This window comes from Ctenopharyngodon idella, chromosome 21 (assembly GCF_019924925.1).
Source record: "Ctenopharyngodon idella isolate HZGC_01 chromosome 21, HZGC01, whole genome shotgun sequence".
Classification (NCBI taxonomy): Eukaryota; Metazoa; Chordata; class Actinopteri; order Cypriniformes; family Xenocyprididae; genus Ctenopharyngodon; species Ctenopharyngodon idella.
In genome coordinates this window covers 15,911,835-15,937,226 of record NC_067240.1, presented here as the reverse complement: position 1 = coordinate 15,937,226, position 25,392 = coordinate 15,911,835, and the positions used below count along the sequence as shown (strand labels likewise).

Genomic DNA, 25,392 nt, shown 5'->3' with positions numbered 1-25,392 from the left:
GATTTCAAAAATTACAACTATTTTAGCTTCATAGCTAAATGATAATTGGACAAGATTTACATTTTTCCTTTTTTTAATAATTTAAATTCTAATTTTCTTTGTAAGTATATTGTCGACATGGACACCCTTTCTCTGTGCTCTGATAACAAATACAAAGATGTCTATGCAACAGCGTGTGAATTATTTAACTGTTCTCAAGCTGAAAGCATCTCTCACAGTCTCATCTTCAGATAGTAAGACCACAACACTTTGACGTACAGCAAAGAATTGTTACTCTTTTTCTGGGAACAGAAATTTGAGTTGTTTGTGAAATGTTTTAAATAATTAATGCTATAGGGCATAATAGGTTCGTTTCTGTTGTTTTAAAACCGTTGAGCGTGTGCTATAAGTTAGGTGTTTTATCAAAACAGTTTTGTATTGCTTTACAACAAATGAAGATGCTGCAATGTAACTAAAAAGACACCTTTCAGAGCATCACAAATTAGTATGCTGACAGTACTACATTTCTGTTATCAAGGATAAACTTAACTGTTTTACTAGAAATCTTTATTTTGGCCCTGGGTCCTCTTTTTTTCAAACCCTTTCTTCTGTATTTAACGTATAATCAATAAATCGATCAAATACATAAGCGTGTGATAAAAAAGCTGTTTTGGTGCTTGTTCGGCCATTAGATACTGCACAGTTTATCTTTTTGGGACATTTGCAGGTATGTTAGTGCGATTTATTACAGACAATGTGCCTACCTCTGCACATTTTTCATCTAATCATGGTAGGTTTATCAGTTATCAGTAGGTTTATCACTGTTGTATGGTTATTGAAGTACCAAAGCAGGGGTTTATGGGAATATTTTCCTGGACCAGTGGTATGTTAAAGGAACACTCCACTTTTTTTGAAAATAGGCTCATTTTCCAACTCTCCTAGAGTTAAACAGTTGAGTTTTACCGTTTTCGAATCCATTCAGCCGATCTTCGGGTCTGGCGGTACCACTTTTAGCATAGCTTAGCATAGTTCATTGACTCTGATTAGACCGTTAGACCGTTATCTCGCTTAAAAATGACCAAAGAGTTTTGATATTTTTTTTCCTATTTAAAACTTGACTCTTCTGTAGTTACATCGTGTACTAAGACCGACGGAAAATGAAAAGTTGTGATTTTCTAGGCCATTATGACTAGGAACTATACTGTCATTCCGGTGTAATAATCAAGGAAATTTGCTGTCGTACCATGGGTGCAGCAGGCACAATGATATTACGCAGCGCCTCTCACAAATGTCTCCATGGTTGCAAGGCACGCTCCCTGTGCAAACAGGGGGTCACAGGCGCTGCGTAATATCATTGCGCCTGCTGCAGCCATGGTACGGCAGCAAAGTTCCTTGATTATTACGCCGGAATGAGAGTATAGTTCCTAGCCATATTGGCCTAGAAAATTGCAACTTTTCATTTTCCGTCGGTCTTAGTACACGATGTAACTACAGAAGAGTCAAGTTTTAAATAGGAAAAATATTGAAACTCTTTGGTCATTTTTTAAGGAGATGCTAACGGTCTAATCAGATTCAATGAACTATGCTAAGCTATGCTAAAAGTGGTACCGCCAGACCCGGAGATCGGCTGAATGGATTCGAAAACGGTAAAACTCAACTGTTTAACTCTAGGGGAGTTGGAAAATGAGCCTATTTTCAAAAAAAGTGGAGTGTTCCTTTAACATTGTGAGTGGCACACATTTCAGAATAAATGTAGATGTACTGTTTTGGCAGTCTTGAATATAAAAGCTGCTGTTATAAGGGGATATTTTTGTTCATTGTGAAAGTGTCGATGTTTGTAAATGACAAGTATTTTGTATATCCATATACATTACTGGTTATATAAATGTATACTATATTACATATTATATTTATGACTTACGATAAATCGAGAAATATGCTGCAAATTGACATATTCTAAATGTCAGTGTGTATTCTCTCATGTCACATAATAATTGTATTGAATGTTAGTGGTGGAACACTAGAATTATAGCACTGCCGTTGCTTGTTATGTCTATTCAGACACAGTTTGTTGTGTTTCTGTGTTTACACAGAACTGTATCTTTCAGAATAAGCTTTTCAATACTAAAGTTTACTGCCAGTGATTATCAGCAGTGCTAGTGTAATGTCTAGTTATATAAAAGATTATGTCTGAGCTTTTAGCAATTCAATGGACTGTTTCATAAAGCTAGACCAACGGATGTCATTGAGAATTGAGAATACAGTGTATTTTCCCTCATGAAACAGCCCTTTGATTTAAAGAATGTAGGCAATACTAAAAGACGAATCAGTTGAGAACATAATGCACAGATATTTGTTTTTTTTTAAACAATATAGTATCTGCTTAGCTTATTCACAAAATACAATTAAATATATAGAGAGAGAGGGAGAGAGAGTTTATCTTGGTACTTACAGTACTTGATATATTTTCATTGTACGTTATGTATCCTTGTACTAAATTAGAGAGTCAAACCTATTGTTGCTTAATGCATTACTGTATATTGTTTGTTTGAAAGTGGAGATGACTAAATGTATTGTTACTATTTAATACATAGTGATACTGGTTATTTGTTTTATTGATCTAATGTGTCAGTAATGACAGGTCATGAAAGAGTGTGTGGTTGTGCAGGAGTAACAGTATGAGTCAATGTTGAGCAGTTTGTATGGGTGTATTGCCTTTGCATGCAAGAGTGTATCTGTGCGCAGATGTGTTACTACTAAATAAATGTACAAGTCTTCAACCTGCTTATGTGACTGATTTGTACTCCCTTACAGACATTTTTACCACTTACAGAGCAAATGCTGTAATTATTTGCAACTGCTTTATTCCTATCAGGGGCAGTGAGCATTGTGAGTATCACTTGTTTCTTTTTCGTCTCTTATTTTTAGCTTAAAATAGAAATCTATCCAAATTTTTCTATTTGCACAAAAAAAGCACAAAGGAGGTGATGTTATAGCTATAGTTTCCCTCTAAAGTTGGCTGCCAACTGCTTAGAAGCTAAACTGTTAGTGAATGGTGAAGAATAAGAATTTATTTTTAAAAAATAATAAGGCTATGTCTATTTTTTTTTAGGAAAAAAATTAAGTGGATTTGCACAGCAACCATCATAACAGTAAAAGGATGGAGTAACATGATGGTAAATGTTCTGCTTTTGGTCAGTGAAAACAAATCTTAGTAGTATGCGCAAAGTATAAAGGTGTTTATACACAAAATAAATAGACAATATTTACAATAATGCATTGCACAAACCAAGAACTGTTAGAGTCACTCGCACTACTGTTCAACAGATTGGGGTCAGTAAGAAATTAATATTCAGCAAGGATGCATTAAATTGATCAAAATGACCGTAAAAAAACATGTTACAAAGATTTCTATTTCAAATAAATGCTAGTTAAACTTTCTATTCCTCAAAGAATCCTAAAAAAATTTATTATACACACAAAAAAATATTAAGCACAACTGCTTTGAACATTGATAATAATAAATGTTTCTTGAGCACAAAATCAGCATATTTGAATGATTACTCAAAATTCATAGAATGATTTCTGAGTAATGGCTGCAGAAAATTCACCTTTTCCATCACAGGAATACATTTTAAAATATAAATGGAAAATTAATTAGAAAACAAGTCTTTTAAATTTCACAATATTACAGTTTTTACTGTATTTTTGATTTTAAAAAATGCAGCCTTGGTGAGCATAAGAGACTTCTTTCAAAAACATTTAAAAAAAAATCTTACAGACCCCAAACTTTTAAATATAGTGTAATGCACAGTGTAAACCACCTCAAAATGGCCCTTGAGCATAACTGAACCCAATGTGGATTAATAATTAATAGTTAAAAAAAAAAAAACAAAGAAAGGGAAACCGTATGTTCCTGAAAGGGTTATTCCAAAGAGCCTTATAAATCAGCCTTGAATTATGTATTATTGTTTCTCTGTCACCTTTATTCCCTTTTTTTTAATATATTACTAGGACGATTAGACCACATATCACATCATTCATGACTGCACGTCAACAAAACCTGTAAGATTCTCAGAGCACATCAGTCACATTAATATAACCTCTGCAGTTAAAAAAAGCATCTAGTTTAATGAGTGATAACATTATTCATATTATTTGCATCCTTAGAATGGACTTCTCAAGTGTGGTGAGGCTAAATCAATGAACAATCAATGAGATGTGAGATAATCCATAGGTTACGTATCACTGAAACGGCCTCATCAGTCCAAAGAAACCGTTTGAAAATTGTCCTCTTTGTCGCTCCTTTGTGGCTGAGACTCAGCAGGTCCTTGTGTACTGATTTTTCCACGTCTAAACTTGTCTTTCCATCTCTGTGTTCCTGCAGGTGACTGGGGGGTCGACGCAGGTGTCTGGGGGGTCAAAACAGGCACATGCGTCAGGGTGGAATAATCCGGTTTTGGAGGGAGGGGCTTATTTGAGCGCCGCAAAACACTGAACCCTTTAGGCTTCTTCTGAGCCTGTTCTTCCTGCTGCTGTTTGAGGAGCTGGTGATGAAGAATGGTCTGTACGTCATCCTGTAAGAGACATGAGGCAAGTATTTTTAAGAACATCCATGAGGAAAATCAACATGGCCAAATCACATGGATGAGTGTATTCAGGGGTTTGCAGGAAAGCCAGACAGAGTCCAGATGGCAACACAGGATTCAGATCCGACAGTCCTGCAGAGATGCAGCCCTAGCAGCTGTTCTCCCTACAGATTACACTTCCCCCTTGATTACATTAAATAATATCAATCATATACAGTATTAAATTATATTAAAGTGTTAGTTCACCCAAAAGTGAAAATAATGTCATTAATTACTCACCCTCATGCCGTTCCACACTCATAAGACTTTCGTTAATCTTCGGAACACAAATTAAGATATTTTTGTTGAAATCCGATGGCTCAGTGAGGCCTCCATAGCCAGCAATGACATTTCCTCTCTCAAGATCCATTAATGTACTAAAAACATATTTAAATCAGTTCATGTGAGTACAGTGGTTCAGTATTAATATTATAAAGCGATGAGAATATTTTTGGTGCGCCAAAAAAAACAAAATAACGACTTATTTAGTGATGGCCGATTTCAAAACACTGCATCAGGAAGCTTCGGAGCGTTATGAATCAGCGTATCGAATCAGCGGTTTGGAGCGCCAAAGTCACGTGATTTCAGCAGTTTGGCGGTTTGACACGCGATCCGAATCATGATTCGACACGCTGTTTCATTACGCTCCGAAGCTTTCTGAAGCAGTGTTTTGAAATCGGCCATCACTATATAAGTCGTTATTTTGTTTTCTTGTCGCTTTATAATATTAATATTGAACCACTGTACTCACATGAACTGATTTAAATATGTTTTTAGTACATTAATGGATCTTGAGAGAGGAAATGTCATTGCTGGCTATGCAGGCCTCACTGAGCCATCGGATTTCAACAAAAATGTCTTAATTTGTGTTCTGAAGATTAACGAAGGTCTTACGGGTGTGGAACGGCATGAGGGTGAGTAATTAATGACATTATTTTTTTTATTTTTGGGTGAACTAACCCTTTAATATTGAAATGTATATTTTTAGGATGAGCATTTTTAGTGTTTTTTTTTTTTTTTACTCATTTAAGTTTATTAAAATTATAATGACTCCAAAATGTTTCAACAACTAAAATTCACCTTGTCTGTCAAGGTAAACATGTTTGATTGTTACCACTTTGAAATGAACTAGACCAGATACAAATAAACTAAAGATATAATCATAAGGCTGTATCAAATAATATATTTTTAATTATTCCTTCTTATTTTTGCTTTCATTAAAAAGCAAAAGTAGCAAACTTTTTAGCAATGAGAAATTTTATCAGTAATTTAAATCTGGAATTAATTGGCAACTGAACATACTTTCCAGGCCTCCAGCTCTATGGTCAGTTCTAGTCGACTCTGAACAGCTTCCAGAAGTTGGTTGTTCAGTGTCATCAATTCGTTCTTGCTTCTCAATAGCTCAGTCTCCATTGCTCGTTTTCTGTATATATAAAAAAAAATTGTCATGAGATATTTCTGATGTATTTATAATAGTATGTTTATGTCTTATTTCATAAAACAAAACAATTAAGTGATCTACTGAACTCACTTTGCAATGGCTTCATCTCTGTCCCGCAGAGCTTGCTGTAAGATGGCAGCATCTTCCCCAGACCTCTCCTTTCCCTGTCAATGGCAGTAGATTTGTTTTAAATGGCACATTATGCTTTTTTTTTTTTTTTTTTAAATGTTACCTTTCCTTTAGTGTGTAATATAGCTGTTTGTGCATGTATACGATCTGCAAAGTTACAAAGTCCACACGAAAGGGAGTTAATCTCTCCAGCTCCCTTTGGCATTTGTAGTCCTGCCATTATTTTCGTGACTTAGCTCCAGAGGTGTAAAGTATTTGAGTAAATGTAATTAGTTACTGTACTTAAGTATCTTTTTGGCTACTTTGTAGTTGTACTGAGTATCAAAGATATTAGCAACTTTTACTCTCTATTTGACTACATTTTTGAACAAGTAAATGTACTTTTTACTTCACTACATTTGTGATGGGTAATGCAATTACAAATTACATTTTTCATGGCAGCTAACTTTTTCTGAAGCAGTTTGTTTTTGATATAAAGAAGCAATATTGCCATCTAAGGGCATTGAAAGTACTATATCTTGTGTGTTTTGCCTTTACTCACCCAAACGGTAACACTTTATAATAACTACATGCTATGAAGCATTAGTTAAGCATTAGTAAATAGTCAATTCATCATTTATAAAGCATTAATAGACATTAGTAAGCAGTTTATAAATACACCTATAAACACTTTGTTCTTGATTTATAAGCATATCTATAATGTGTTTAATAATTGTATTTTCATACTTTATTAATGGTCAATTTATCATTTCTAAAATAAATTACATTATTTACAAATCAGTTATTTAGGAGTTGTCAGTGGTTCATAAAATCATTTAGGAAGTGTAAGTAAATGATTAATAAACTATTTAAACATACATTTATACATAGTATTATTTAGACATATAGTAATAGTTACTCAGTGCATTAATAAATGCTTTATTAATACATATAACCTACTGTAATTCATGATTAATTCAGGTAGTTATAAAACATTTAGAAGTGGTCAGTTAACTATTGTTGTGAGCTCATCTAAAGTGAGGACTATTTATGCCTGGTAAAGCTTTACAAAGGAGATAAAAAGTTATCTTCTGCACTGCTGTTCTCTAATGTTTTAAAGTTAGTACTGAGGTAGTTTTGACACTGTGAAATATTTTATTATATTATTATTGTTTTATAAAATTGTATTTGTTGTATTTTGGCACTCCTGTAATCCAGTGTTGGCACTGGTAAATATTTATTCATAAATGTTTACACTTTACATAAAGTTATTTTTATATCAGATTGCAAAGGCTTAGTTTCATTTAATTTTCTGGAGGTGTACAGGAATTTTTATTTTCTGTGACATTGCAGAGGTTTATTTTTAATTTTATATCAAATTACCCTTCATAAAGTTTCTGTGTTCTGTATCCTTTAAATCTCCTTTATAAAAGCTTTACAAGGCATAAATAGTCCTCACTTTAGATGAGCTTACAAAAATAGTTAACCGACACCTACTAAATGTTTTATAACGATCTGAATAATCATGAATTACAGTAGGAATATGCATTAATAAAGCATTTATTAACACATTTATTAACTATTACTATATGTCTAAATAATAAGATGCATAAATGTACATTTAAATAGTTTATTAATAATTTCATTACACTTTCTAAATGATCTTATGAACCACTGACAACTCCTAAATAACTGGTTTGTAAATAATATAATACATACTTTATTAATGATCAATTTGTCATTTCTAAATTATGAAAATACAATTATTTAACACATTATAGATATGCTTATAAATAAAGAACAAAGCATTTGTAGGTGTATTTATAAACTGCTTACTAATGTCTATTAATGCTTTATAAATGACGAATTGACTATTTACTAATGCTTCATAGCGTGAGTTATTATAAAGTGTTACCACATTGTTTTATTTATCCGCTATATTGACAAGACCTTTTTGAAGGATATTGGTTTACCTGTGACCTTTTTGTGCACTTGAGCTCAACTGAGACTTGAGAGTTTGTAGACGTTTAAAAGGTTGTTGTGTCGACCTTGATTTATTGCATTATTGAGGTGTTCAGTTTTATTTTGATTTTAGAAAATAAACTTGATTTCTCATCTTACAAATCAACTGTTTCTTATTTTCACCAGCATGTCTCTCAGGTGTTGAGGACTAGTGCATCTCTGAGCCTACATTCAGCATGAGTAAAATACTTAAGTACTGTTAAAATCAGATACTTTAAGACTTTTACTCAAGTTGTATTGGAATTGGTTACTTGTAACTTGTAGTGGAGTCATTTTCGATGTAAGGTATGTGTACTTTTACTCAAGTATGGTTTTCAGGTACTCTTTACACCTCTGCTTAGCTCTGTCATAATGCCCGCCTAATGCCCACCTCCCCAATAAACAGTTGGGTAAGTGATTTCGCTATGTCGAGGAGGCTGTTTTTTTTTCCACTTCCAATACAGACGCCATAGTTACTATAGGTATAATACTGTTTACAGCTGCTCATGAAGCCTCGGGAGAGGCGTTACATTTCTGCCACACACTCTATGTGGTTGACCAATCAAAAACAGATTGTGCCAGCTGACCAATCAGAGAAGACTTGGCTTTTTGGAAAGGCAGGCTTTAAAGGGGGCCTATTATGCCCCTTTTCACAAGATGTAATATAAGTCTCTGGTGTCCCCAGAATGTGTCTGTGACACAAAATACCCCACAGATCATTTATTACAGCTTGTCAAATTTGCCCCTATTTGATTGTGAGCAAAAACAAGTTGTTTTTGTGGGCATCCCTTTAAATGAAAATGAGCTGCTGCTCCCGACCCCCTTTCTAGAAGATGGCGGAGCTTTACCAGCTCGTGCTTCAACAACAACAACACTGGAGAATCTCACGCAGCCAAAATGTCAGAAATTGTCATTAACAGTGTTCGGCCTTACGTGTTCGAACCGGAGTCGGACACTGGTGGAGAGACTCAGGGAAATGTTACAACTTTTAGAATCCGTCTGGATGTTTCTTAATGGTTAGTGGATAAAGTTATGTAGTTGATGTGGAGTTACATTGATTCATTCAACTCACTGACTAGCATGTACCGTCACGTTAATCTTTTGTGCATATCCAGCGTTAAACTGACCCTTGTTTGTGAATAACTCTTACATAAGAGTAGGGGGAAATCTGGAACCACGCATTTGGAGAGTCTGTTTGATTTATGGGCATTATAAAAAAGCAGTGGGTGGAGTTTTACCATTATAGGCTGGTTGTTTACACACACTGTGGACACACATCTGTGTTCAAACACCTTATAAAAGTTAATTTTGGATAATAGGTCCACTTTAAAGAGATAGTAACTAAAACAGAGTGTTTTAGGTGACAAGAGAAAAATAATGTTTTTTGAACTTTAAATCATGTAAATGTATTCTAGCGGACCCCAAAAATAAAATTCTGAACTTGTAAATGAGTATAATATGGGCGATTTAAAGATTTCTGCAATTGTTGTTGGTGCATGTGAATGTTATGGTTACTTGAGGCCTTACAATGGAGGGATGTGCGAATTCAAAAAAAGAGGCGTGCCACGTATGAGCTGATATTAGCGTGCCACATATGGGCGTGACTAAAGCTCACCTGAGAGGAGTGGTTAAGGGCAAGTGTGCGGGCCACCTTCTGCAGCTGAAGCAGTGCGGTGTCTAAAGGGTTGGCCTGGGATGGCTGATTGACTTCTGCTTCCAAATCTGTCAGAGGGAGTAGCAGCTTTACAACAGACTGAACCTCTTCTGCCACCTAGACACACCACAAAAACAATGAAGATACAATTATGACAAACCCTGATTGCAGAAATTAAATCATAATCCAGTCTGTTAAGAGCTGCCATCACTTATATATGGGTGTTGTTAAAGAATATTTTCAATTGTGGCATGACAAAGTTGAAAAGATAAAGTCAAGGGTTAGGCCTATAAGTTCATTTAAAAGCATGTAGGTTTAAGACAGACTCACCCGCTGTCTGTTTTCACTCCAGCCAGGTCCACTTTCGTTTTGTTGTTCCAGTCTATCCACCTGAGCCTTGAGCCTCAGACTGCGCTGCCGAGATAATGCCACCTCCCTTTTCACTTGCTTCAGCTGCAGCCATAGAGAGAGCATTAAATGAGCACAACATGCTTCTTTTGTTCATATGGCTTCAGGTACCTACACTTGTGTGCATGTGTAAGACCATTCAGAATGATATCAGACTGACACATCTGCAAACATAAACACACGTGGTTCTTGTCTTTTTTATAACCTTGCTATTCTGGATTTTCAGAAAATTGAGACAGATGGAATCTTGCTATTCCGGTGAAACTAAAAGGAAACATTCAGAAATAAATCTGACATCACTTTTACTTCCTAGTGATTTGATTGCGGAAAAATGTTTCCACTAAACATTTTAAACACCTGAATATAGTTTTGGTGTATTATTGTTATTATTAGTATAATTATTAACATTAACATTATTAATGAAACCATCATTCCATGGACAGTTTGTTGTGGACGTGGGTTTGCCTATAAATAAAGACACTCATGTTCATTATTAGCTCTGACGGGTCATGTTGCTTTAAAAAGAATTTGGCTGAATGAAGAAAAAGTAGGTAAACATTCGTTAAACAATGATTAGACATCTGGTCCTCTCATTGATCTCGTCCTTTTGTTGTTTGTTTCATTCTTCAATGATTTACAATATCTCGAAATGAATAATATTTCTGATGACTTTAAACTGTTATTCTGCTGCTCTGGAAGATATGTGCTCCTATGCCTATTACTTTGTTTTTTACATCATAACCAAATAAAAAACAAGTATTTAAAATGCTTGACATTAAGGTAGTGACAGCTGGTTTGGAGACGGTGATTATCTGTTATGAAGAAGAAGAAAAAAGAATTACAGGCTACCTGTAGATACTGAATGAAGAAAATAAGAACTTTTTATGCATTTCTTATAGAGACTGGGAGAGGATAATCTAAACTGTCAAATTCTATCAAATTTAACATTTCAAAATACTTTAAAATGAGGAAAAAATAATATATACAGTCAAACCAAAAATTATTCAGATGTTTTTGATATTTTTGATATACAGTAGTCAACATTTGAAGTGGATCAAAACCTTTCATCAAAGTTGTCCTAAAACCTTCTTCTTAGGACAACTTAGTTCTTAGGACAACTTTTATTAACTTTTTTTGATCCACTTCAAATGTTGACTACTATATTTTTACTAGTGGGCGCAGGACACTATAGTTCATTTATGTAAGTGAGGATAGCAAAATAAAGTAAACTGTGACATATTATACCCAAAAAATTTTCATACAGTGGACTACCAGTAAAATTGGAAATATTTTGGAACCAAAAATTATTCAGACACTTTGACCTGACCATGTTTTGCTTAAGTGTTATCTGACATAATTAAGATTATTTTTTTCTGACACAGTTTAACTCTGAGATCTTGTCGTATTTTATTACCATTTTTTTTAAACTGTAGTGAATAAACTGTATTAATGAATGAAATGTTCAAGGTGTCTGAATAAATTTTGGTTTGACTGTATATATATATATATATATATATATATATATATACATATATATATATGTGTGTGTGTGTGTGTGTGTGTGTAAAGCTAAATCATTGAACAAAATAAGTCATTTTTAAACACTTCTTACGCATTTCTTAAAGAGTATGGATGAATTTAACATTTTAAAACACTTTAAATTTAGGAAAAAATAATTAAAGAGATGGATTAAAATATATTTAAAGCTATTAAAATCCCCATTTCTTTAAAATAATCATACATGACATAAATCACCATTATAAGGTACAGTTCAATTGGCAACACTTTACAATAGGGTTCATTAGTTATCATTCATTAGTTAACATGAACTAATAATGAACTGCACTTATACAGCATTTATTAATCTTTGATAATGTTAATAGCTGTTAGCTAATGCACTGTGAACTAAAATGAACAAACAATTAACAACTGTATTTTCATTAACTAACTTTAACGAAGATTAGTAAATACGGTAACAAAAGTTTTGCTCATGGTTAGTTCATGTTAGTTAATACATTAACTAATTTTTAACTAATGAACCTTATTGTAAAGTGTTACCCCTCATGTTTCCTTTTTTATTTTTCCTTTTGTTCCGTATTGTGTTCAATCAGTGTACTCATAATAAGCATGACTCACCGTGGAAGACACCGGACTGGACACTCGTCTGCGAAGTGGGCTTCCGCTCCGGAGCAGATCCGGTAACGCTTCATCTATGTAGGACCGAGGGGGCTTCGGGGGCGCGTCTGGGTCAGAATTCGTATACTGTGGGTCAACAGTTTGACCTGTCACATCTGCACTGTTACCATCCACTGCCAGCTGTTCTTGTAACTCATCCAATGTGGACAGTGCTGAGCTGTTGGACTCTCTGTCCATGTCAGTGTCGTGACTTGAAATTGAATCCTCATCGTCAGTTAATCGTTTGTGCACTTCCTCAGCGGTCAGAGGAGATTCCAGGAGGTCCCTGATTGTGCGTAAAGGTGAAACTCTCCTATAGGTCTCCATTTTCTTCTAAAAGCGACCAAAGTTAAACAGCATGTTCTTATCATGGGAGAGACGACTGAAACTGAGAAGAGAGAATGTCTTCAAACCAGTTTTTCCTGCTTTTTTGACGCTTAGAAATGTGCGTCAACAATCCTCAGCGGGTTCGACATCACAGAGGGTTTTACCTATGGGACGGAGGCTTTTGTAGCTCTGTGGACGTAGATTAAACATTGACGAGATTCTCGTGCGTGTTCAGGCACGTCTGTGAAAGAATTAGCCTAAGGATAACGCCCTTTAATTATGTTAAGCTTTGAACAAAACTCTTAGGCTATCATTAAGTCTCCATAAGAGAAATGTGAGAGCGAGAGAAAGAAATTGCATGCATATTATAAAGGATAAATGTAATGCTGTTAACATTATCAGATCTGTCTAAAGTAAACACATGGGCACAAGCTGTTCCGTTTGGCTATGCCCTCACCCTTACTCAAATAACAGCTGGTCTATTTATATAGTAATGATGGGAACTCTGACTCGTTTCCCCGAATCGGTTCTTTTGAATAGTTTGAAACGAACCGAAAAAACTATTCAGTAATTCTTTTTTTACGTAACATGGCCTTTAAAGTAGGCCTACCCAATATATAGTGTTTATCATTATTTTTATTAAGGTTTATTAATAAAGGATGTAGTTCGATGTGTATTGTATCCGCGATTCAGCACATGAAACCTAGAACGTAAATATGATTTATATTAATAATAAACAATTTTTACACCGTTAATTAATTGTTTACTGGTGGAGACTGGATCCGAGCTATTTCCAAAAACAGTAAAATTCTGTCATATTTAACATTTCAAAACACTTTAAAATGAGGGACCGATAAGAAATAGAATATAAAAAATGTAAAAAAAAATAAAAAAAATCTTTAAACAGAAAAAAATTCAGATATTTTAAACACATACGTTTTATGCATTTTAGAGTCTGGGAGAGGTATAATCCAAAAATAGTTAACATTTCAGAACACTTTAAAATTAAAGGAAAAATCTGTATGTATCTGGATCTGGGTGAATCCGAGAACTGGTTCGACTGATTCACTCAAATGATCCGACTCAGAAGAATGACTCATTCACGAAACGGACATCGTTAATTTATAGCTAAGCCAACGCTTCTAGACAGAGAGCTGGTGCACTATCAAGGTTGTGTAAAGAAGTGACAGGAAAATAGCTAACTTCTGGAGTGTTTTGGTCTTGGTGGTGATGTGACGGAGGGAAGTCTGTTATTGAATGAGCAAAAGAATGAGCTGCAACTCGCGCCATAAATACTGAAGGACGAACCACTATAGTGAGTGAACTCAGGCATTCAAGAATAGATTGTGCTGTTTTGCTGTCTAAAACAACAAAAAGTCATTACGAATTATAAACAGAAAACAAAATTATTAAATTGTTAAGAAATATACACGCAAACAATTTGACACTTGACAAAGTTAAATATGGATTCGTGTGTTTGTTTGTTGTGTGTGTGATAAACTTTAAAAGGACAAAGCACAGCACTGGATTTCTGATTCTTCAGAATGACAAAAGAGGAGGAAAACTCTGAATGGGTTGGTGGTCAGGAATTTTATGACAAATATGAACCAAAGGAGATCTTGGGAAGGTAGGTGTCACCAATCTCGATGAAGTTTGTGTCTGAATAAAAGAGAGTGTATAACTATTCATTTAGATTACTATGAAATAAATAAAAAACATTTTACATCAAAATTATAATTACATATCAGTCCTGAATTTGTCTGAATGTCTTTTCTCCCAGAGGTGTTAGCAGCGTGGTTCGCCGATGTGTGGACAAACGGACTAGCCAGGAATATGCAGTAAAGGTCATAGACATCACACCATCAGACAAAATGACACCTCAAGAGATACAAGAAATCCAGCAGGCCACTGTGAAAGAGATCGACATTCTTCGAAAAGTGTCTGGACACAAAAACATAAGTATGACTGTCCAGTGCCAATGTGGAAGTTAATCTTGATCCCTTAGAGACTTTCACAATACATATACTACCAAATATAACCTAATATAATGGTGCTATGATACAGAAAATTGCATGTCTTTTAAGGAATTGTTTTTTTTTTTTGTTTTCATTTACAAAATTGAAAATTGTAAGGCTATTGTGGTCTGCAGGAAGAACAACAACTAAAAATCTTTTTTCCTCTCATAGTTCAACTGAAGGATTGCTTTGAATCTAAGGCCTTCTTCTTTCTGGTGTTTGATCTGTAAGTATGGCACACAACAACCCTTATGTCTGTGCCTCACTATTGTTAGTGGTCACATAGCCTTGAGAGACCTGAGCTACAACCCAAATTCCGGAAATGTTGGGACGTTTTTTAAATTTGAATAAAATTAAAACTAAAAGACTTTCAAATCACATGAGCCAATATTTTATTCACAACATAGATAACATAACAAATGTTTAAACTGAGAAATTTTACACTTTTATCCACTAAATGAGACAAATTTGATGCCTGCTACAGGTTTCAAAAAAGTTGGCACGGGGGCAACAAATGGCTGAAAAAGCAAGACATTTTGAAAAGATTCAGCTGGGAGAACATCTAGCAACTAATTAAGTTAACTGATATCAGGTCTGTAACATGATTAGCTATAAAAGGGATGTCTTAGAGAGGCAGAGTCTCTCAAAAGTAAAGATGGGCAGAGCTGTGAAAGAGTGCGTAAAAAGATTGTGGAATACTTTAAAAACAATGTTCCTCAACGTCAAATTGCAAAAGCTTTGCAAATCTCATCATCAACAGTGCATAACATCATCAAAAGATTCAGAGAAACTGGAGAAATCTCTGTGCATAAGGGCCAAGGCCGAAGACCTTTATTGGATGCCCGTGGTCTTCTGGCCCTCAGATGACACTGCATCACTCATCAGCATGATTGTGTCAATGACATTACTAAATGGGCCCAGGAATACTTCCAGAAACCACCGTTGGTAAACACAATCCGCCGTGCCATCTGCAGATGCCAACTAAAGCTCTATCATGCAAAAAGGAAGCCATATGTGAACATGGTCCAGAAGCCCCGTCGTGTCCTGTGGGCCAAGGCTCATTTAAAATGGACTGTTTCAAAGTGGAAAAGTGTTCTATGGTCTGACGAGTCCAAATTTGACATTCTTGTTGTAAATCACGGACGCTGTGTCCTCCGGGCTAAAGAGGAGGGAGACCTTTCAGCGTGTTATCAGCGTTCAGTTCAAAAGCCAGCATCTCTGATGGTATGGGGGTGCATAAGTGTATATGGTATGGGCAGCTTGCATGTTTTGGAAGGCACTATGAATGCTGAAAGGTATATAAAGGTTTTAGAGCAACATATGCTCTCCTGCAGACGACCTCTATTTCAGGGAAGGCCTTGTGTATTTCAACAGGACAATGCAGCTATTACAACAGCATGGCTTCATCGTAGAAGAGTCTGGGTGCTGAATTGGCCTGTCTGCAGTCCAGATCTTTCACCTATAGAGAACATTTGGCGCATCATTAAACAAAAATATGTCAAAGACGACCACAAACTCTTCAGCAGCTGGAAACCTATATCTGGCAAGAATGGGACCAAATTCCAACACCAAAACTCCAGAAACTCATAACCTTGATGCCCAGACGTCTTCAAACTGTTTTAAAAAGAAGGGGAGATGCTACACCATGGTAAACATGCCCCTGTCCCAACTATTTTGAGACCTGTAGCAGGCATCAAATTTGAAATGAGCTCATTTTGTGCATAAAATTGTAAAATTTTATGCACAAAATGAACATTTAAACATTTGTTATGTTATCTATGTTATATTGTGAATAAAATATTGGCTCATGTGATTTGAAAGTCTTTTAGTTTTCATTTTATTCAAATAAAAAAAAGTCCCAAAATTATAGAATTGTGGTTGCAATTTTTGCACAGGAAGAGCACTTGCAAGTTTACTGCAGAAAATGGCTTAAGACCAAGCAATTGCTCATTTTAATCGTTGTGTTATTTACAAGTTTGCTTCCTATTCAGATTTCTAAATGTTCCCTGTGGAGACTATGTGTTGGTTGACACTCTGCAGCATACAGATAGGACACTGGCTATTCTAAGAGCCCACAACAAACTCATTGCCAAGACGAGACTGTTTCTGCCAAATGCTCAGCTCTCAATACAAGCATGTGCACAATATCCCTCCTAATTCCTTCCTTTGTCCAGACATTTATATTTTGAACAGATGCAGTTAGTTTTTTAGAAAATTGTCTATCTATACTGTGCCAATTTTATATCACCAAACCAACTGGTATTGTTATCTTTCATCAGTTTATAGGCCTTGACACTGTTTTGTTCATGTTTAAAGATGAATGTTCTTTTAACAGGATGAAGAGAGGAGAACTCTTCGATTACCTCACAGAAAAAGTAACCCTAAGTGAGAAAGAGACACGGTCAGCTCCCTTGAATAATCCAATTGTAGATTCTCCTAAGTGTATTTAAACTGTATAAAACAAATCCTATGCTAAAAAGGAGATTATATAATCAAATGCTTTAAGTTGTTGCCAACAACAGCAGGGCATCTTGAGTGTTGATGGGTTTAAGTTGTCACACTCATGAATATAGTGCTGTTCTTTATACTTCTATTGATTTCCTCATACACTACCATTCAAAAGATTGATGTTTTAAAGAAATTAGTATTTTTATTCAGCAATGATGCATTGATTTGATCAAATGTGACAGTAAAGATATTTATAATGTTACAAAAAAATACTGTTCTTTTGAACTTTCTATTCAATCAAAGAATCCTGAGGAAAAAAAATTGTTTTTAACATTGATAACAATAAGAAATGTTTCTTGATCATCAAATCAGCATATTAGTGCGATTTCTGTAGGATTATGTGACAGCATCAGTAATGACGCTGAAAATTCAGCTTTGTCATGATAGGAATAAATTACACTTTAAAATATATTAAAGGGGTCATGAATTGAGAAATCAACTTTTCCTTGAGCTTTTGATATATAAGAGGTCATCGTACTATAAGAATATCTTGTAAGTTTCACAACTGAAAGCTTCCTTGTTAGTCCAATAAAAGCTTTTATTGATACCAGGCCCATCAAACGACTGATCCTGGAATGTGCCTATCTATGATAGATGAAATGCCGCCTCCGCAGAAGAAATCACCACCTACTTCATAATTGCAACGTTAGCCCCGCCCACTGACGTGTCAGTAAGATGAGGAAAGAAGAGCGATACAGGACTAAAAATAACATTACCTTTCCAAATATCCTAATGCTAGGAATATAGTTGTTTGTTTTCAACAATGTGAATGTCTCAGTTGAGCTTCATTTATTTGTATTCTAGATTTCACTGTGGATTTTTTTGGTAAATCATTCGCATTTTGTCGCAGGCTTTGCAAACAGACATTTACAATATGGACTAGACTGTAATGCAACAACATGGAAGTAACTATGTTAATACTAATGCCTGATCTGATATGTAATGTTTCATGTACAGTCAGATGTTCTTTGTCAGTAAATCAAACCAGTGACTAAACAAGCAACTTCATGTTGTTTCTCGTAGTAGGATGAAAATAGTCTGTTATTTAAACGGTGATTAAATTATATAAAGAAAGCGGTCAAAAAACACTCCCTTTACATTCGCTGGAGCTGTCAATCAAACAGTGCAAGTTTATCACACTGATGCGCCAAAACTCCCATTTTATTCAACAAATCTCTTAGTTACAATGCATTTGCACTGTTAGTTATGATGAAAGCATTCGTTAGTGTGCAGAAATGGAGTTGCAATGGTGAGATCACTGCTTTCATGCGCTCAACAACATGTCTGTGATCAGCTACAATCTTAATTACTGAAGCCTTTCATGCCACTATCTAAATATAATGCCGTAGATCCAAATGTAATGCAACACTTTTCACGATTAGTTATCCTTTAGAACTGTAATAGTATAAACGTGCTAAAAGTTTTCGAGAGAGTAGCTATTTCAAATGGAAAGATGTTAGCCAGTCACAGCAGTGGGCATACACTGAAGTCTCACAGCAGACACGCCCCTTAAAACAGAGCGTTCAAATAAGAGGGCTAAAATCAGGGTAGGAAAAATGCCTTTTATTTCTAAATTATGACAATTTTTGATGTAAAAATCATACTAACATTATAAGTGCACCCCAGGAAACATTATAAAACAACGCAGTTCATGACCCCTTTAAAATAGAAAACAATTATTTTGTATTTTTGATCAAATAAATGAAGCCTTGGTGAGCTTAAGAATCTTCTTTTAAAAACATAAAAAAAATCATACTGACCACAAACATTTGAATGGAAATATATATTACAGCTCTAATCCATTGTAGCTGTTGTATTAACCTTAGAGATATGATCTTAATTATTAGCACTCAGTTTCTCTTCTCTCACTCTTTGATAGAAAGATCATGCGTGCTCTTCTGGAGGTGGTTGAGTATCTTCACACCCACAATATAGTCCATCGTGACCTGAAACCAGAGAACATTCTGTTAGATGATGATGTGAATATCAAACTCACTGACTTCGGTTTCTCGATCCAGATTGAGCATGGACAAAGACTGAATGGTGAGTTCTTATGAACACCTTTAATTATAAGCATTTGGAAGGCATGATTACAGATATTGTAGTTTAGAAGCATCTGCCTCTGTTTCACCCCTAGAGGTTTGTGGAACACCAGGTTACTTGGCTCCAGAAATCATTGAGTGCTCCATGGATCCCAACCACGCTGGCTATGGGCCTGCCGTTGACCTGTAAGTGCATACAATAAGTGTGCATAAGTGGTATTTTAGTATTATTTATATACTATTATTGTATTAATTATTTTATATGAGCATTTATTGTTATATTGTCAGTGTTCATTTTAAGTTTTAGTAATTTTAGTATGTGCTTTTGTCATTATTATTAGTTTTTAAAATATTTGTATACCACTTTAATTGATTTTTGTTTCAGTTTTTAGTAATTTTACTCAACTTCAACTTACTTAAAGTAAGTTTTTCATGTAATATTTATATATTTTTTCAATTAACAAAAATGCTTTATATCACTTAGTTAATATATAGTTTTAATTAACAACACTGGTATGCATCACCATAACTCTTAAACGGTTAGTTCGCACAAAATTAAAATTTCTGACATTGATTACTCACCCTCATGTCATTCCAAACCCGTAAGACCTTCATTCATCTTCAGAACACAAATTAAGATATTTTTGATGAAATCCGAGAGCTTTCTGACCTCCCTGTATACAGCAATGTCATAACCAATTTTAAGGCCAAGAAGGTAGTAAAGACATCCTTAAAATAGTCCATGTGACTACAGTGGTTCAACTTTAATGTTATGAAGCGACAAGAATTCTTCTTTGTGTGCAAAAAACCCAAAAATAAGGACTTTATTCAACAATTTCTTTTCTTCCCTGTCATTCTTCTACACTGTTCACATTGCATTATTTTTGTTTGCGCACAAAAAAGTATTCTTTTCGCGTCATAATATTAAGGTTGAACCACTGTAGTCACTGACTATTTTAACAATGTCTTTACTACTTTTCTGGACCCTGAATGTGGTAATTATGTTGCTTGATCTTGGGGATCAGAAACCTCTTGGATTTCATCAAAAATATCTTAATTTGTGTTCCGAAGATGAACGAAGGTCTTACAGGTTTGGAACGACATTAGGGTGAGTAATCAATGTCAGAAATTTTAATTTTAGGAGATCTAACCCTTTAGAGCAGCTCCCAAATCAGTTCATTTTGTGGTAAATTAACACGTTGTTGAGGAAAATATTGCATTAACACTCAAATAAACTAACCACATACATAAATACATAAACTTCTTTGCAGTGACAGTGAACCAGAAGAAAATGAATTGATTAGGGCAAACTATTATACTTAGTAAAATATGTTATTACATAACCTTCTTCTGTCTTCTCTTGTGTAGATGGAGCACTGGCGTGATCTTGTACACTCTCCTGGCTGGATCTCCACCATTCTGGCACAGGAAACAAATGCTGATGCTTCGAATGATTCTCGCAGGGAAATATGAATTCAGCTCTCCGGAGTGGGACGACCGCTCAGACACTGTCAAAGACTTGGTGTGTGTTGGTTTCTTTAATTTGTTGTTGTCCTGTTTGTCTTGATGACAACCAGTTTAGAAAGAACTTATGCAAAATTGCATGGAAAAAATGCCTTTACAAATTCAACTTGTTTTCTTCCCAGTAGATTTCCAGGTTATTAGTTGTGGACCCGCAAAGTCGTTATACAGCCACAGAGGCCCTCAATCACCCGTTCTTCCAACAGTACGTGGTCGCAGAAGTTCGTCATTTCAGCCCTTACAGGAAGTTCAAGGTAAAGAGCAGATGTTCTAGATGACTTTTCTTAGAAAGCATTGACTTTGAGGTTTTGAGTGTCACCCTACACATTGCAGGTTATCTGTATGACCGTACTTGCCGCCATGCGTATCTACTGCAACTATCGTCGTGCCAAACCTGTGACCAAGGAAGTGATCTGCAGCGACCCATACGCCATCAAACCTCTACGCAAAATGATTGACGCATGTGCCTTTAAGATCTACGGCCACTGGGTGAAGAAAGGGCAAACTCAGAACAGAGCAGCTTTATTTGAGAACACTCCAAAAGTCATTCTGCTCTCTATTGCAGCTGACGAGATGGATGTAGCACAGAGGACTTGGTGAGGGTTAATCATCTCCAATTACAACTAGATACCACAATTTACCTCAAGACCATGTTGATAACGGTCGAAAAATATACCTCTATTGCTATGACAGCATATCAGACCCCCTTATTTACACAGTGCGATAGAATTAAGTAAGAAAATTACCTTCAAGAGCCTTTTATTTCCTTTTAAATGCTAAAAAAAGTAAAAAGGATACCTGAACTATTTAAAAAATGTATGGTATTATTTAATACAATTACATTTTTATTCTATTTTGCATATAAGATGTGGCTTAAATGTTATATCTGAATGACTTTAATGATTAGAAAACAACTATAAGATAGGTTAAGATTTTAATTTCACAGTATATTGTGGAAAAAAGCAGATATAACACTGAATTCCAGAAGTTTATGTCTCCACAGGAGAAATGTCGTATAAATCCCAAAATGCACCACTGGCATCAACTAGTCTTGAACATTTGGCTCTTAAAGCTCAGTCCTTTTCTGTTTTGCATTTGAGCTCATAGCACAGCGGAAGCCCAGGTTATCAGAGGCTGAATCTGGTGTGTTTCCCATCCTGCATGTAAGAACACAAAACACACATTTTATTCATCATAGGTTTCTCATAAATTGCTTTGGACAACAGCTTTGTTGATGGATCCCCTTGGGGTCAACTGGAACTGTTACAAGAAGCGCTAATAAAAGTCTAATAAAAGCTGACTTTGAATAATATGAATACAGCATGACTGACCTAGTGGTGACACGAGCTCTGTGATTGGCTGAGCCATCGGCAGTGTCAATCCAGGATGCTCCACGCAGGACGTACATGGTCTGAGCACCAGGAAAATTTGAGGAGGTCCACTCCCAGACATTACCCAGCATGTCATATAGTCCTGGAAAAAAGATGTGATATTATTCACAAAATTCAGAACAATAGTAAGAGAATTACAATACTGTTCAAAAGTTTGGGGTAAGAAATTAATACTTTTATTCTGCCAGTATGCATTAAACTGATCAAAAGTGACAGTAAAGACATTTATAATGTTACAAAAGATTTATATTTTTAAATAATGGCTGTTCTTTTTAACTTTTTATTCATCAAAGAATCCTAAAAAATATATATCACAGTTTCCACAAACATATTAAGCAACACAAGTGTTGGTGAGCATAAGAGACTCCAAATTTTACCAGCCCCAAACATTTGAACTTTTTAGCTTTGTCTCTGTCTATGAATTATATACAGTTTATTGTTGTTGATAATATCTGACGCACCAGAAAGTGTAATAGCTCATGTGTCGTGTGTCGTGCCATACCATAGTTATTCTGTGGAGGATAGGCAGTTACAGGAGCTACGCCATGATAGCCATCTTCTCCGGTGTCCCCATCTGGAAACGGGCCCTTTGTACAAAGAGTTTGCAATTTACCAACAGCCTACGGGCTCGTTCACACAGAACGCGGTTTTGCTTTGAAAAAAATGCGAGATGCGGGCAGTGGAATGGGGAAAAAACGCAAGGTCTCGAGGTCTCGTTTGTTAAAAGTTGAATTGATTTTAACTAGAGCGCTGTGTTTTTAGAAAGCTGGGATGCTGGAAAAGACGCAAGACACGAGCACAAAGGTCATACACGTCCGTCTAGCGTGTGTTTACATTGAAAAACAATGGAAAAGTAGGGAACTGGAATGAAAAACACGTTCTGTGTGAATGGCTCCTAAGAACATTAGAACTTGACTGTTTTTAAAGCAAACATATACACTTCTCCTTCATGATATGGACAAGAATATCCCTCAACTGACCTGCCAGAGATTAGTCCGGTTCAGCAAAAACTTGTTGCCCCATGGGTATGTCCTGCCTGAAATACACGTGTTGGCTATGAAGGTTACAGTACATAAAACGATGTTAAACAGGTGGACACTGCTGCATGACAAGCATAAGACAGCAGTTTTTTTATTTAGGTGCTGAGAGGCATAAGGCTTTTTTGGCTTGCCTTCTAGACCCCCACGAGCAGCCATTTCCCACTCTTCCTCAGTTGGCAGCCTTTTCTTCTTCCACTGACAGTAGGCTTGGGCATCATTCCAGCTGACCTGCACCACAGGGGATTCCAGTCTGTCCTTGATACCAGAGCCTGGTCCTGCTGGCTGCACACATTAAAACCAGAGACCTCAGACATTCATGAAGTCTTAACAAATAAATACAAATAAATTAATAAACAATAAATATACAAATAAATACAATGTATTTCTTTAGACTTTTTTAAATGGTTATTTATAAATTAATAAATTATTTTTATTTATTTATAAATCAGTCAATCATACAATCAATAACAATTAAAAAAAAAGAATACATAAACCCTTACTGGTCAACCACTTTTAAAGTCTTGTAAATTACATGCACATAGAGTGATAACTACGTCACCTGTCTCCAGAACACTTTCTCGACTGGTAACCACCAAGGCGCAGACTAGGAGAGAGGAATGGGGTCATTTTCATGAGAATAGAGGGTAAAAGAGAAAATATAATATAAAAGACAGTGTTTAGGTAAATAGAAATTCCCATTTAAACAACTTTAAAAACTTTCTGTTCCTGCTTTGGGTTCATACCTCAATTGTCTGAGTGACCTTACTTTTCAGTTCATCTGAGACAAAATCCTGGAAAACAAAACTCCAACCGAATGTTTCAGCCTCGGTTTTATATTTCTGCAGTCGGACAAATTTCCTAGAATAAACGGAAGCAGTTGTATCAGGCCAGTAGGTGGACAAAGTGTGTTGAAATAGACAAGATTAACCTCTAAGATTAAAAAGCATATTTAGGCATCATAGGTACCTAAAAAAAAAAACGGGCTGGGTAGGCTGCTCACTAGGTTTTGAGTCAATATCTGCAATGACAAGTACCTGAAGTCAGAGTTAGTGACAGGATATTTGTCCATCTGAAACGGCTGGAGAGTCACAGCTCGTGTTGGTGATTCCCCATCTCTCCCATCGGCAGCACTGGTTCCCATCATCATTTTCCCACCAGGAATAAACACCATCTCATCATCTGCTAAAACAGTTATTTATTGTTATTTATCTTAAACAAATGTCTACTTACAGCAAATGCATGGTCCAGGGCCTTGGTCCACTCAATTTTCAATAAAATATCACAGTTGAATCTTTCTTCAATGGTAGGAACTTTTATGTCCCAAGAGATTTTTTTTTTTTTTGTTATATGAAAGTCACAGTAAAACCATATTGGAAACTTTTGACCATGTTTTTATTTTGCTACTTAAATGTCTTTTATGTATAATATTTTTTTTTATTATTGTACACGTGCCTCAGTCAAATATTATTTATCATCTGAATAAAATGATTAATTTGCAGAAAAATATGTGTGTACTGTATATGAACATAAATTGCACCTCTCAGTTGCGTTGTTGTCAATACAACCAACAGTTTCCCCTAATTAAGTTTCTTCAAAAGTTTGTACTTTTTAACCAAAATGACAACAGTTTCAGTCAAGAGCTGGAGATAAAATATATGGCATGATATGTGAAAATAAAAAAGACAGAATACTTTTATTATTTATATTTTAATATTTTTATTGAGCATCTGTAATTTTGTGTATTTGGGATACATAAATGTCAGCTAAGAAATTACTTATTTTTATGACAGACAGTGATTGGTAATACCAAGTTACAACAGTTTTAACGTAGCAACAATAAATTACGTTAATATAAGGTTTTTAAAGCAAAGTAAAGCTGATTTTTGGGCTTCCTACCTGCTGCACATGACATGCTGCACAATAATACGAGGTATAAGGTCTCCCAAAAGATCATCATGATATATAAAGACACGTGACGGACAGATTTAGTCCAGGGTCTGATTTATCACTATAAACACAACAGGCACATTAGACTTCTTCTAAAAATATGAAAAATATGATAAACAACGACACTGCAGGGTTCAGTCATTCAGTGTCACTCTACGCGTCGCTGTTACTGAAGCTCGTTGAAAAGTATTTATCGCCACCTATTGG

At 35.4% G+C, this 25,392-nt stretch overlaps 3 protein-coding genes and 1 long non-coding RNA gene across 5 annotated transcripts; 1 reads left to right on the top strand and 3 right to left on the bottom strand.

Moving 5' to 3' along the window:
* Positions 1-3,196: 3,196 nt before the first annotated feature.
* bicdl2l (bicaudal-D-related protein 2-like) lies at positions 3,197-13,088 on the bottom strand. Its single transcript, XM_051878355.1, has 6 exons — positions 12,356-13,088; positions 10,142-10,264; positions 9,773-9,928; positions 6,139-6,212; positions 5,910-6,030; positions 3,197-4,556 (listed from the first exon to the last, which is right to left on the bottom strand). The coding sequence occupies exons 1-6, from the start codon at positions 12,719-12,721 to the stop codon at positions 4,242-4,244; spliced, it is 1,155 nt and encodes a 384-aa protein (XP_051734315.1). The 5' UTR covers positions 12,722-13,088; the 3' UTR covers positions 3,197-4,241.
* A 739-nt stretch (positions 13,089-13,827) lies between these two features.
* phkg1b (phosphorylase kinase, gamma 1b (muscle)) lies at positions 13,828-21,620 on the top strand. Its single transcript, XM_051878354.1, has 10 exons — positions 13,828-14,036; positions 14,231-14,348; positions 14,502-14,680; positions 14,908-14,962; positions 17,072-17,137; positions 19,124-19,287; positions 19,382-19,472; positions 20,655-20,808; positions 20,936-21,061; positions 21,141-21,620. Exons 2-10 carry the CDS (start codon positions 14,266-14,268, stop codon positions 21,405-21,407), a joined length of 1,185 nt encoding a protein of 394 aa, XP_051734314.1. The 5' UTR covers positions 13,828-14,036; positions 14,231-14,265; the 3' UTR covers positions 21,408-21,620.
* LOC127504038 (uncharacterized) lies at positions 18,793-19,467 on the bottom strand. The gene is made up of 2 exons (XR_007927282.1): positions 19,339-19,467; positions 18,793-19,190 (listed from the first exon to the last, which is right to left on the bottom strand). It is a non-coding gene; the product is annotated as an uncharacterized LOC127504038 (long non-coding RNA).
* A 104-nt stretch (positions 21,621-21,724) lies between the features above and the next one.
* On the bottom strand, positions 21,725-25,366 carry sumf2 (sulfatase modifying factor 2). Of its 2 annotated transcripts, none has more exons than XM_051878356.1 (9): positions 25,135-25,366; positions 24,273-24,420; positions 23,982-24,096; positions 23,798-23,842; positions 23,370-23,520; positions 23,179-23,234; positions 22,701-22,785; positions 22,139-22,280; positions 21,725-21,964 (listed from the first exon to the last, which is right to left on the bottom strand). In XM_051878356.1, exons 1-9 carry the CDS (start codon positions 25,193-25,195, stop codon positions 21,874-21,876), a joined length of 894 nt encoding a protein of 297 aa, XP_051734316.1. In that variant the 5' UTR covers positions 25,196-25,366; the 3' UTR covers positions 21,725-21,873. The 2 variants fall into 2 exon arrangements, with proteins under 2 accessions (XP_051734316.1, XP_051734317.1); XM_051878357.1 differs by having other exon boundaries at positions 24,273-24,417.
* Between the last annotated feature and the right edge of the window lie 26 nt (positions 25,367-25,392).

What these genes read in the sequence shown, in the direction of transcription:
- bicdl2l (XM_051878355.1), bottom strand. Translation starts at nt 12,721, where the DNA reads ATGGAGACCTATAGGAGAGTTTCACCTTTACGCACAATCAGGGACCTC. An exon ending in CCAGTCCGGTGTCTTCCACG is followed by an intron (nt 10,265 to 12,355) that starts GTGAGTCATGCT and finishes CTATGGCTGCAG; the next exon opens with CTGAAGCAAGTGAAAAGGGA. An exon ending in CCCTTAACCACTCCTCTCAG is followed by an intron (nt 6,213 to 9,772) that starts GTGAGCTTTAGT and finishes TGCCATTGACAG; the next exon opens with GGAAAGGAGAGGTCTGGGGA.
- phkg1b (XM_051878354.1), top strand. Translation starts at nt 14,266, where the DNA reads ATGACAAAAGAGGAGGAAAACTCTGAATGGGTTGGTGGTCAGGAATTT. An exon ending in GCATGGACAAAGACTGAATG is followed by an intron (nt 19,288 to 19,381) that starts GTGAGTTCTTAT and finishes TTTCACCCCTAG; the next exon opens with AGGTTTGTGGAACACCAGGT. An exon ending in CAGACACTGTCAAAGACTTG is followed by an intron (nt 20,809 to 20,935) that starts GTGTGTGTTGGT and finishes TCTTCCCAGTAG; the next exon opens with ATTTCCAGGTTATTAGTTGT.
- sumf2 (XM_051878356.1), bottom strand. Translation starts at nt 25,195, where the DNA reads ATGATGATCTTTTGGGAGACCTTATACCTCGTATTATTGTGCAGCATG. An exon ending in AGAAAGTGTTCTGGAGACAG is followed by an intron (nt 23,521 to 23,797) that starts GTGACGTAGTTA and finishes TAATGTGTGCAG; the next exon opens with CCAGCAGGACCAGGCTCTGG. An exon ending in ACCGGACTAATCTCTGGCAG is followed by an intron (nt 22,786 to 23,178) that starts GTCAGTTGAGGG and finishes CTTTGTACAAAG; the next exon opens with GGCCCGTTTCCAGATGGGGA.